Raw genomic sequence first — 12890 nt, forward strand, 5'->3', positions numbered from 1 at the left:
CTACCTGAAACCAGTAACAGTCTGGAAGCATGCCTCCTATTTTCTGTCATTTAGTGAAAACCCTCTCTCTTTTTTGGGTGTGTGTGGGGGGGTGGAGAGGTAAAGTATACAGTGTAAAATATTTGCTTTCTTCCCTCTCGGGCGAACACCAAACCAACATGCGAGTAAAAAAAGGCTAGTGAGTTTTCTTGTTAAAATGTTCCACAGTAATGTCAACGACAATAACAGTCTTTTGGAACGGCTCGTGTAGGTGAGGGTTGGTGTTCTGTACTGCCGGGCCATGGTGATACCCTCCTATGTCCGCAGAATGCTGCAGGCCAGCCAGCTGCTGTTCAGAGAGATATCTGGCACTGATTCTAACCAGACTGTCACTCTCGGGTCAGCCCCTACAATTTCTGCTGACCAGATTGGCCTTCATCATGAGATCATGTCTTTCCAGAGAAATCCCACTAATGCCTTCATTCTGTGAAAGTCGTATATATAGAGGGAAGTTTTCTACACCTCCACTGTGCAGTCCAGCAAAGACTTCACTGTCACAAAGTGACTGCACTGTCTCCTCTCCACCGCCAAACTTGCAGCAGCAGAGACCATGGATATTACCATTCAGCACCCCTGGTTCAAACGGGCTCTTGGACCTTTAATTCCAAGCCGTTTGTTTGATCAGTTTTTTGGAGAAGGTCTTTTTGAATATGATCTCCTGCCTTTGCTTTCCTCGACCATCAGCCCATACTACAGGCAATCTCTCTTCCGCACCGTTCTGGAGTCAGGTGTCTCTGAGGTAAGATTCGTGTTCCTGAATACATTTGAAGCTCTTTTTTTTTTTTTTTTTTTAAAAAGCAAGCTTTTTGCACACCACCAGGTGTGTTGCATGGTTTAATCAGTTTAATTCCATATTGAACGGGATAGATTGATAAGGTGCTAGAAAGAACAATATTTGACAGAAACTGTAGTTCAGGGTTTATGTGATAACAGTTTTAAGAAAAATAAGCAGAATTGGAAAATCGTATTTTAACATCTCTTAACTATTTGAAGGGAGTGTGTCGCATGTTTAGAATCATAGAATCATAGAATCATAGAGTTGGAAGAGACCACAAGGGCCATCGAGTCCAACCCCCTGCCAAGCAGGAAACACCATCAGAGCACTCCTGACATATGGTTGTCAAGCCTCTGCTTAAAGACCTCCAAAGAAGGAGACTCCACCACACTCCTTGGCAGCAAATTCCACTGTCGAACAGCTCTTACTGTCAGGAAGTTCTTCCTAATGTTTAGGTGGAATCTTCTTTCTTGTAGTTTGGATCCATTGCTCCGCGTCCGCTTCTCTGGAGCAGCAGAAAACAACCTTTCTCCCTCCTCTATGTGACATCCTTTTATATATTTGAACATGGCTATCATATCACCTCTTAACCTCCTCTTCTCCAGGCTAAACATGCCCAGCTCCCTTAGCCATTCCTCATAAGGCATCGTTTCCAGGCCTTTGACCATTTTGGTTGCCCTCCTCTGGACACGTTCCAGTTTGTCAGTGTCCTTCTTGAACTGTGGTTTAGATGATCTCTGTGTCACTTACAAATTAGGTGGGTTTAAAAAAAAACAACCACATAGGAAGGTGCTTTATTCTGAGTCATAAATTGGTCTGACTAGCTTAGTATTGTCTACATCAGGGATGGGGAACCTGTGGCCTAGATATTGCTCCCATCATTTCTGACCATTGGCCATGGTGGCTAGGGATGATGGGAATTGGAGTCCAGGACTGTCTGGATAGCTAGATTCCCAATCCCTGGTCCAGAATAACTGGCAGTAGCTCTACAGGGTTTCTGCCAGCCCTACCTGGAGATGCTGAGGACTTTGTATATTGTTGCATTTCATGGATTCATAGAACTGTGGAGTTGGAGGGGACCCTGAGGATCATCTAGTCCAACCCCCTGCAATGCAGGAATATGCAGCTGTCCCTTATGGGGGATCGAACCTGCAACCTTGGCATTATCAGCACCACACTGTAACTAACAGCTATCCAATTGAACCTGAGACATTGTGCATGCAAAGCAGATTCCGTAACACTGAGCTGTGGCCCTTCCCCTAAAAATGAAGCAGATTCTTACTTAATCAAGTACATTTTGTTGCCTTTTTAAAAATGCGGGTTTTGAGTTTTGTTTGATGCGCTGCATAGTGGTCTCTTGGGAAGAGCAGCTCAAAGGTTACTCATAAAATGTCACTTTTCAGGCTGTGTTCAGAACATTCCAATAGGACGTGTGACCATATTGGATATTCTGCATACATTTATGGTCTGACCGGCTCAGAAATCTAGGAAGAGCTCTGCTGATGAAAAGCAGTGGCAGCTTCTAAAAGTTAGCCATGAAACTCAAGTCTCCTGCAGTGTCTGTGCATGCCCAGGTTTTTAGAGTCATACGGGCAAGTTGCAAAAATTGCCAAAAGCCTTTGATTACCCTTTGGGTTGCTGGGGGCCAGAAATAATCTATCCACAAAACAGATAAATGCTGAAGTGACTCAGCGGAAACTGAATAGTACAGTGGTCATAACTGGAGTGAAGAATGGAAGCCACAAGCTGGATTGCAAACAGCATTTAGGCAATTGTATGTAGCATCCTAAAATCACACCCAAACCTACAAACTTGCCAATCCAGAATACCAGTAGTTAAGTCACTGGTGCCAACTGTGAGTGAACTGACTCAAGTTGTAGACTGAATTCTCACCTGCTTTTCAAAACAAATCCTTTTGAAAACTGAAAAGAATAATAAAAAGACACTTGCTAATTTCAAGGGTTTAAGAACATGTCTTAATGATTTTGCCGTCACAAATTATCTCACAGGGAATCTGAGAAATATAATCACAGAGTAAATGATATGACTTAAAAGCTACTTTGTTCTTTAAACAATTGCCTAGTGTTGCCTAGTGTTAGTAACAACCGGTTTGAATTCTAATTCTGTTTGGGGGGTGGTTTCTTGTTATTTCACTTTTAGGTAAGATCTGACCGGGACAAGTTTACAATCTTTTTGGATGTAAAACATTTCTCTCCTGAAGATTTGAGTGTGAAGGTCATTGAAGACTTTGTGGAAATTCATGGCAAACACAGTGAGAGACAGGTAAGCAGAAGGGATAAAGAAAGTACAAATTACTCAGCTGGAATGAAAAATTCATTTTATTTAGCATTAACTACTGAGATTTAGCTCAGAGGTGTATGCATCTGCTTTAGGAAAGCACAAATGTCAGATTTGGTGATACATACTGTTATGGTTAGGATTTTTAAAAATCCATTTTCTTTCATCATGTACTCCATAGCACTTAGATGACAGTGGGCATCACTGGGTAATTATTTTTTTCAGTACAGAAATAATGTAATGTAATCTGAAACTCCAAGAAAATGTCTGCACTTTAATAGCTCTGAAACAGGATAGATAGCTGGGTTGGTCCATAGAAAACAAAATCCAAAATCTACAGTAGTGCAGTACCTTTATTGAAGCCAATCGAGGTATAAAAAAATAATGAGCAAGTTTTCAAGTTCTTCATAACCCTTCATCCAGCTAGATGTTAAGTAAAACCTGCAAGTTGGGCATTGGGTGGTTGTGGAGAGATAAGAATGGCTTGACTGGGCTGGAGACTTGAAGACTAAATGAGATTAGCTTGCCTTGGGTGCTAATTGGTTTCAGGTCAGTCCATGACTCTTAGGACAAAGAATGTGTGTGTGTGTGTGTGTGTGTGTGTGTGTGTCTGTGTGTGTATCACAATCCAATCATTCCAATGTTTTCTTTGTGAGGCAAAGAACAAAGTAAGGACAAATTAGTCTTAAATTAGCAAAGCTAGAAATTAATTTTAGGTGGTACACTAGGTAAAAAGTAAATAGAAGCCCAATTGGGGAGGATTTCCCAGTGGTCAGTAGCTCTGAATCAACTGCAAAGGCTGAGCTTTTATAAGCCAGCACAAATGAGAAGTGTTAAAACAAGACACAAGAAGGAATCAAGAGCCTTGAACTTGGAAAGTTACTACATCTGAAATGGAAAGCCTTCAAAAGCTGGAAGGCAGGAATACCCCAAGGCCTACAACCACGCTCAGTGAGTGGAAATCTTAGGCACCATCTGCACTACACATTTAAAGCAGAATCATGCCACTTTAAACAGTTGTGACTTCCCCCCAAAATCCTGGGAGCTGTAGTTTGTTAAGGGTGCTGAGAGTTGTTGGGAGACCCCCTAGTCCCCTCCCAGAGCTATAATTCCCAGAGTTCCCTTTGAGGAGGGATTGACTGTTAAACCACTCTGAGAACTCCATTTTGTATCCGAGACTCCCCTTTAAGTTACAGCTGAGGAGGCGTTTGGCAAGCCGCTCAGCCTGCAGTTATCTTATCTCTGCAGTTAAAATACTGATTACTTTATCTCACAAGACAGCTGCATTTTTTTTTTAAAAAAAAGTAATGCTCTCAATTTCTTTTGTCTCTTGTCAGGATGACCATGGGTATATTTCCCGTGAATTCCACCGTCGGTACCGCTTCCCATCCAATGTGGACCAAGCGGCCATCACCTGCTCTCTCTCTGCTGATGGCATGCTGACCTTCTCGGCTCCCAAGGTCCAGTCCAACACTGACCCCAGCCACAGCGAGAGACCCATCCCTGTATCCCGTGAGGAGAAGCCAACCTCGGCTCCTTCTTCCTAGGCTGAACCTGCTGCTGCTGAAGAAGCATCCAGGCTGTCACACTTCACTTGCAGGCCTCATTCACAGAGCCATTACATAGATATCAGTGAATATCTAGAAGGGTTTCTCTCTCTTTCTCTTTTTTGTTCTAATTTTTCTCTTGGATGGAATGAGAGGCCGGGTGAGCGGCTAGAGGACTTTGAAGCTGAAGCCTAAAACCTTGTGATGTCGGGGTGACAACGTGGAAGGCAAAAGGGTGCTGCAGCAGATCTGACATACTTGCTGACATGGTCTAGGATGCTGTACTAGTTTGGATAAACATCTGCCAAGCCCCAAATACAAGAGCTGGCCAGACAGCAGCATTAGCTCTCAATGCATCAATTGTTAATGCTAAGTTTGGTGCAGCGAAAGCAACAGTACAGACTTGTTCTACCCTAAAGTAATTAAGAGCAAGCGAGAGCTAAGCTGATTAGTGAGAGGGGAGAAGAAGAGGACTAAAGAGTGGGTGGTACTTGTAACGAATGTGCCATGCACTTTTTAAAAGGAGGAAAAACCACAAAAAGTGTTTGGAAAGGGTTGTAACTTTTTTCTAGCAAAGTTGAAAGAGAGGAAAAAAGTACATCCATTTACAACATCAACTGTCGTTTCCTCTGCTGGTGCAAGGACAAGCACATCTCTCCATGGTCTTTGCAGACCCACTCGGGGGTCCATCACAAGTGCTGAGGCTTCAAATCCCTACTGAGCTTTCCCCCAGGCCTGCGTGTTATCACACCATCTTCCTTAATCTTGCTGTAATTCTAACATAGCTCCACCTCTTTTACTGATGTCTGGCGCAATCTGAGAACTCAGCCAGTGGCAGTCAATAAAGAAAATGTGAAACAAGCAACGTGTCTTCTTTCCCCACCAACCTGCCCACCTTCTCCTCTCTGTTTCTCCATGAAGCCTTCTCTAACCTTTTGTCCAACGTGGAGCTCGAACCCAAAATCCTGAGATTAAGAGTCTCATGCTCTAGCAACTGTGCTCTCTCTCTCTCTCTCTCTCTCTCTCTCTCTCTCTCTCTGTTGTATGAGCTATTCTTTCTCCAGGAAGGAACAGTTGTACCTTGGTTTTCGAACAGCTTAGTTCACAAACAACTCGGAACTTGAACATCGCAAACCCGGAAGTAGGTGTTCTGGTTTGCAAACTTTGCCTTGGAAGCTGAACGTCCGGCACGACTTCTGCAGCTTCCGGTTGGCTGCAGGATGCTCCTGCAGCCAATTAGAAGCCGTGCCTTGGTTTCTGAACATTTTGGAAGTCGGACGGACTTCCAGAACACATTCTGTTTGAAAAACAAGGTATGACTGTATAGCAATGCCGATCCCTGCCCATCTATGCAAACTCACTGGGTGACTTGCAAGGTTGTTCTGAAAATTAAAGGGCAAGGGAGAGAACTGTGTACATCGCCCTGATCTCCTTGGAGGAAGGATGCAATATAAATGCAATAATTATATTGAGCATCATATACAATTGTGTATCATACATTCTGTTGCCACAAGGTATTGGGTTGGTATCCTGCACTTGAAGAATTTACAGTCCAGACACTCAACTTTTTTGACATAGACAGAGTATGGAATTGAAGTAGGAGAGTGAATGGACTCTCTTAACTGGACAGGAAGTGGCTACCATTTGAACATTGATAATCAGGCTATGCTTTGAGTATCATATATTGTTAGCAGTGCTAGGAACTGAAACAAGCCCATTTCTACAAGAAGATTTTCAATCTTCAGAAACAAGTGAGAAGTCAAATGAGTGAAGCTTTCAGGCAAGGAGGGTCCTGCTCTGGGTGAGAACTGGGCTAGATGGCCTTCCCATTATCTTCCAGACCTATAAGCCTTTCTCTATCTCTAATAACTTATGTACACCTTTTTAATGTTATGGACTGCACTCAGCTGCATTCATCACAATAACGCGATTTGAATGCGTTTTAAACATAGAATACCAGAAGGCGCCAAAGAGTGAGAATTGTTTAAAATGGGATTTCTCGTTGTAGTTTTTCCTTTTGGCCAAAACCAATCTAATTTCTGACTTATTTACAGTGTTGTATTCCTGTGTTTAGATCCAACCATCTGATAGCGATCATGCAGCTGGTTGCCTTATGTGAAGCAATTGCTTTGCACTCTACCTACCACAAGAGGTCAGGCTTTGCTATAGTTCTGGTAAGGGAATCCAAAAATTGTGAAGTGGATTTCTAATGTGTTCCGGGAATCAGCTAAAGTAAAACTCCTGTCCGCATTTAGTAAGGAAAAAGGTGTCTGCTAATAGCAATACTTTCACAAATGGCACAAAACGGATCAAAGTTGGCTCTATACTGCTTTTGACAGCCCCTCAGTTGCATCTGTTCTTTGATGCTCCATAAAATAGGGAGAAAATCTCCATCAAATAATTCATCAATTAACTGCAGATCAATTCAGCATTTAGAACAGAGATAGCTACCCTAAGGGGAATGTTGTGTGCTTTCTGAATGTGGCATGGTAGCTTTTAAAACCTAAATATGAACATACTGCAAATTCACATCTTCGGCTCTAGGCAGAAAGACGTTTGTTTAAACGATACATCATAGAAAAGTTATTATTTTCACATAACATACTATAAATGTTAGCAATGTTATGCCATAAAAACTTGTCTTGCCAAGGTATTGTTGCATGCTACCCTAATCTCTGAGCAGTGTGAGATTCCAGGGGTCCCAGGCTCTCACTCAGGTTTCGTGTTTTCCTTTGGGAATGAGACATAGTGGAGAATGTGGTGTCTTTATGATATATGGTTTATTTACACACATATACAACCTGAGCCTATGATGGAGGGGTTCACAGCATCAACACCAAGTAGGTCCTGCTACTCCCATAGCTGCAGCCTTGGATTAAAACCGAAATCAAACATTGTGCTCTGCCTCTCTGGTTTTACAGTTTGCAGCTTTTCCCTCACATTACAGCAAACTCTGCCCTCTCAATTCAGGCTTTGTCCTTATAATTATCTCTGAGTTGAGGGAGGGGCCCCAACCCATTTGTTGTCTGGCACAGAGCTTCCTTTCTTTGTTCTCTTATTGGCCTATCACCCAGATGATCACCTTCAACCCAGGAAGCTAGCTTGGCTTATATTTTAACACTTGCTGGATCTGGGGATCAGAACGCTTGATTAGAATTTAACAGCCACAAACAATATAAAATCCTCCGTCCATGCACTGTTTGCAAAAGTGACCACTTATTCAGTAATGTTTCTGTCATGGATAGCCAGCAGAAATCCACATTTTTGTTGAACAGAGCAGCAGACATTGTCTGAGAGAAAATGTCTCTTTATAAATATAAGCAGCTTAGCAGGTGACGAGGAGCTCCTTAGCCGCACAGTTCCTGTCATTGCTCTCCTAAAAGCTCTCCTGAAAATACATCTGAAAATATCTCTTGTAAATATGGTTTACAGGGAGCTAATCTGCCCATTTTTAACCCAGCCCAAATATTTTTTCATTCTGTTTTCAAACATTGCTTTGACTGTTTACAAATCCACAGTGGAAAAGCAGGGCTGTGTGGTGTACACAGGGACGACAGCCACAACCCCTATCTATCCTGTTGTTTCTTACACATTATTATATGCCCCAACCCCTGAACCAATTTTGATCTGAATTGAGATAAAGAACAATCTTTTAAAGCTAGTGATGTGTACACAGTCTAAACAAGGGGTAACCTGAAGGACACACTTAAGGCCAGAATTAATAGTAGTTCCTGGTCCTTTAATAGGATGGATTTTGGCCCTATCTAAAACAGGTCAAACACCATCTTCCTGATCAACTGGATCTTGTGGTTCTAAGACATCTTGTGATCCACCCCAGCATGGCCCTGACATGCCCCATTTCCAAATCCCTAGCAGCAGTGACCCACCATTGGTAATATGTCTATGCCTATGGAACACCCCATGGGCATATCTAGGGCTTCCTGAGGGGCGTAAGTGCTGCCCCATGGAGGGAGCTCCATTCCAGTGATGGAACAGCATTTACACTGTATCCTAAGGCTGGGATCAGAATTTCAGCCTTATTTCTTGTTTCAAATCATATATGACACCCCACTGCCATTTCCAGCTAAGAATTTGCCAACACAACCAACGACTTTCATTAAAAACAATAATTCAATAATTATGTTCAATAATTACATTCCAAATAGTCACAAGAGAAAACAGATGAACAATGGAACACAGCATAATGGGTAAAACGCTTCATATGAAATGTGAGCCGGCCTGGACCCTGCACTCATCATCTGAGGCCCTTGCGTGCCTCCTTCATGAAAGTTTTGGAGGGCGGCAACACGAGAATGGGCCTTTTCTGCTGTGGCTCCCCACTTGTGGAATGCTCTCCCCAGAGAAGTTCGCCTGGAGCCTTGGTTACATATTTTTAGGAACCAGGCAACTATATCCCCCTTCTCGCAGGCCTTTGGGTAATTAAATAATCTATTTAACAATACATGGCTTTTAAAACTGTGGGTGTGGTTATTGTTTTTGTTTGTTATTATGCTATACATTTTGGTGTTTTTATATTGTAAGTTACCCTGTGATCCTCGGATGAAAGGCGGTAAAGAAATTTTATAAATAAAGGAAAAACGGAAAATCTCATTAAAACAGAACAGTTTTCAGCAGCTACTGGAAGACACAAAGATGGCTCTCCTTTTTTGTTTTTTATTTTAGAAACAGAATTAGGACCCTTTCTATTTTTCAGAAAGCTGAGTGGTGTTCTTGTCACTCATGATTATAGCTTTGCTTCCTCACCTCTCCTCTCTCCCCTATTAAAAGGAAGATAAGTAATGGTAGAGATAACCTCCTGCTCACCCCTCCTGTTTCCATGCACCGCTGGAAACAGGAATAGTAGAAGTTTGGCTTTTATTTCAGATTGCAGGGGGGAAAGATAGGGTCACAGAGTGGCCAGCTAAGGAGGACCCTAGACTCTCGCTCCCCCACCCCCGCCGTCCAGTTGGCAAGAAAGGATGCTACCATCAGCACTTCTCCATCACCCAAAATGAGGAAATACTTCACCACAAAAGGAACAAGAGAGGACTCATCTTTCCGTTAAACAAAAATGTCGGAATAATTGCTATAATTTAAAAAGAAATACACTATGTCTTATCATAGTGAGGAAGATTGTTACCAGGTGGCAGGGCTGGATTTAGATGAAGAGAGGCCCTAGGCTACTCCTCTTGTGGGGCCCCTCCCCATCCCCCACCCTCACAAAGCCTTTCCTCCTCCCAGGAAGGGAAGGGGTTGTGATCGGGAGACGATTCCTGCGTCATGCAGGGGGCGCTCCGCCCCCTGCTTCAACTCCAGGGCTGGCGTGCCCCGCCCCTCCCCGGTTGGGCACCCAATAGGGAAGCTCGGCGGGGGCGTGGCTTGCGGCTCAAACGCAGCCGCGCCAGCCATCCCCACCATTGCACACACATTTTCTTTGAGTCAGGAGTCATCGCAGGGAAGAGCTCAGCCACGAGGTTTGGAGTCGGGGGTGTTTGTGTGTGTGGAGGCTGTCTGGTTCCTGGCTTGCCTTTTTAAATTTAGGAGGCTTGCGTGCGCTCATTGCTTTACTACTTTTAAAAACCTGGGCACCCAAGTTTGCCTTGCTGTCTTGCTGTGCCCTCTTTTCTGTGTAAAAACCCACATTTAACCTTTTATTTTCCCCCACTCCTGGTGCTGGATTTGTTTGGGCGGTTTAAGTGCGAATTACCTTTCTTAAGCCGCAGCTTGTTCCCTTGCCCAGCACGTGGTCTCTCCACCCCCAGCGAGGTCTGTGTGAGTGCCGTCTTTCTAGCTCCCTCGTCTCCTCACTTTCCTTCCCCTGCCTCTGCCTTGGTAGCTGTGCGTTTTATTTTAATTTTGGCCAGGGTGCCTGTATGTTTTTCCCCTCTATTGCCCTTGCCCGTCCGATTGCCTGGCTGGTCTGGGTGACTGAGTGGGTTTGCCTTACATTTTAATTTGTTGGCCAGGGTGCTTGTATGCTTTTCCCCTCCATTGCCCTTGCCTGTTCCTCTCTAATTTTAAGTCGTGTGCGTGTGTGCTGGCAGCGTGTGTTTGTGCCTGCCGTTTGTTGATTTATTACTCTTTTTAGCGTGGGTTTAATTTACCCTGCCATCCCTTCCATTGGTACCACTTAAATTGGGAGCCCCCTGTGAAATTTTAAAGGATGCCGGGGCTTAGAATAGACTGTGCGCTTAAACCTCACCCCTCTTACTTTATCTAAGCCACCCCCCCTCTTCGCTTGGCGTTTGGGGGAAGAAATAAGGCAGGGCTTGGGGCGGACAATTCAGGGTTTCTGATCAGGGAACCATTCCTCAGCATTGCGCATTTATACGTTTAGAACCTCTGAAGGTGTGCCTTTGCCTGGTTCTTGTCATTGGCTTCTCTTGCCAGTACAGTGGTACCTCACAAGACGAATGCCTCGCAAGACAAAAAACTCGCTAGACGAAAGGGTTTTTTGTTTTTTGAGCTGCTTCGCAAGACGATTTTCCCTATGGGCTTGCTTCGCAAGACGGAAACGTCTTGCAAGTTTGTTTCCTTTTTCTTAACACCGTTAATACAGTTGCGACTTGACTTCGAGGAGCAACTCATAGAGCACGGTGTGGTAGCCTTTTTTGAGGTTTTTAAAGACTTTGGTGATTTTTGAAGCTTTTCCAAAACTTTCCCCACACCGTGCTTCGCAAGACGAAAAAAATCGCAAGACGACAAAACTCACGGAACGAATTAATTTCGTCTTGCGAGGCACCACTGTACAGGGTCTCTAAAGAAAACCGCTTTTAAACAACAACAACAAAAAGGTTGTGGCTTATAGAACCTTACTGAAAAGTCCAGGCTAACCCACGGTTTATATTTCCACTTCATTTTGGCTCACTGTAAAGGACAGGTATTTTCCTTTTCTTCTAAACTTTTCCTTGCCCAGCGTGTTCATTTTACCCCCTCCTCCCTCCCAACTCCCCCCCACGCTTTCCTTCTCCTCCCTCCACCCCTCCTCCCTCCCAACACCCCCGACCCTTTCAGAGTTCCCTTTGCTTCTTGCCTGAGTCATCACAGTTACCAGACAGGTTTTTCAACTGCTGGGGCAGGCTTGATTGCTCTCTGAGTGACCGGCAGTTTGTTAGGCATTGTCTTTAAGCACCTGGCAGTTCAGCAGCTCTAGTTGCATTGTCAGTTTAACTAACCAGCAGTTTGACCATTTGCCGTCTTTTGTCGGTTTAAGCACCCTTATGGAGCTGACCTTGTGGGCAAAGATTTACTTTTCTTTGTTTGGCAAAGTTTCCTTTGTTTGGTAGAAGTTTTCCCAGTAGTGAGATATTCCCCTTAAGAGCAACCTCACCCTTCCTTTTCAGAGGGCCACTGGTGTGGGCCTGGAATCTTATTGATTACCTTTTCTCTTAATTTGGCTGCAGCTTCTGGGCATTTCTTTTCAATTCTGTTTGATTACTTGGTGTTGCTTTGTGCCTAGATTTGCCTATCATTTAAAGGGGGAAACATTTAATTGTAGGCAATTATCTTCCAATTCTGTCTGACTGCAGTTGGGGTTTCTTTGTGTATGGGTCTGTTCCTTGGAGCCAGGTGCTAACAACTAGCTGAGCGTTGCTGCTTGAACTCTTGCTGGGTTGTGATTTAATAAATATAAATAAATACAAGCGGTGCATTTAAGTGACGTATAGCTTATTCTGTATGGGACCCCGTGCATATTCCTGCATTGCAGAGGATTGAATGAGATTTTATTTATTTATTTATTTAAAAGGCTCACTGTTCTGCTGAAGTGCTGGTAGAAGGACCATTTCCTTAAGTGTATTTTTCCTACATTTTCATTTGATAGCAGTTCCTGTGTCTGTTGTTCTCTGATTGTTCTATTGTACCATCCCTCTAAATCACTAGGAGTTTTACCTGAGGAAGCAGCTCTATATAATTGACTGTGTGCATCTGCCTGAATTGTATATTGACTAACAGATACATAAATTAATAAGGAAATACGTTCTGAGCATACTATTGCATGGAATTTGCATAGTGTAGTTAATTCAGCTGAAGTTAAGAATTTATATAGCCAAGCATTAATAATCAGCTCAAGGAAACATTGTCTTTGGCAGCATTTTCCTTCTGCTGGGCCTCCAGCATTACCTTTTGTTTTGCAAAGTGTTAGTTAAAGGACATTTCCCTGAGAGCGATTTTCTTTGATTCCATTTGATTGCAGTGTGGGAGCTGCGTTGCTCTGCTGTTCCTATTGTTTC

The 12890-nt window shown here is 43.5% G+C and overlaps 1 protein-coding gene across 1 annotated transcript; it reads left to right on the forward strand.

The window, feature by feature from the left end:
* Positions 1 to 117: 117 nt before the first annotated feature.
* Positions 118 to 5520, forward strand: CRYAA (crystallin alpha A). Its single transcript, XM_081002838.1, has 3 exons — positions 118 to 778; positions 2975 to 3097; positions 4450 to 5520. Exons 1-3 carry the CDS (start codon positions 590 to 592, stop codon positions 4657 to 4659), a joined length of 522 nt encoding a protein of 173 aa, XP_080858964.1. The 5' UTR covers positions 118 to 589; the 3' UTR covers positions 4660 to 5520.
* The last annotated feature ends 7370 nt before the right edge of the window (positions 5521 to 12890 follow it).

This window comes from Podarcis pityusensis (genome assembly GCF_964106645.2).
Source record: "Podarcis pityusensis genome assembly, chromosome: 4".
Classification (NCBI taxonomy): domain Eukaryota; kingdom Metazoa; phylum Chordata; class Lepidosauria; order Squamata; family Lacertidae; genus Podarcis; species Podarcis pityusensis.

Bases quoted from the DNA above. Each gene is read 5' to 3' on its own strand.
- CRYAA (XM_081002838.1), top strand. From the start codon at position 590: ATGGATATTACCATTCAGCACCCCTGGTTCAAACGGGCTCTTGGACCT. The intron at 779-2,974 runs GTAAGATTCGTG...TTTCACTTTTAG, and splicing joins TGGAGTCAGGTGTCTCTGAG to GTAAGATCTGACCGGGACAA. The intron at 3,098-4,449 runs GTAAGCAGAAGG...GTCTCTTGTCAG, and splicing joins GCAAACACAGTGAGAGACAG to GATGACCATGGGTATATTTC.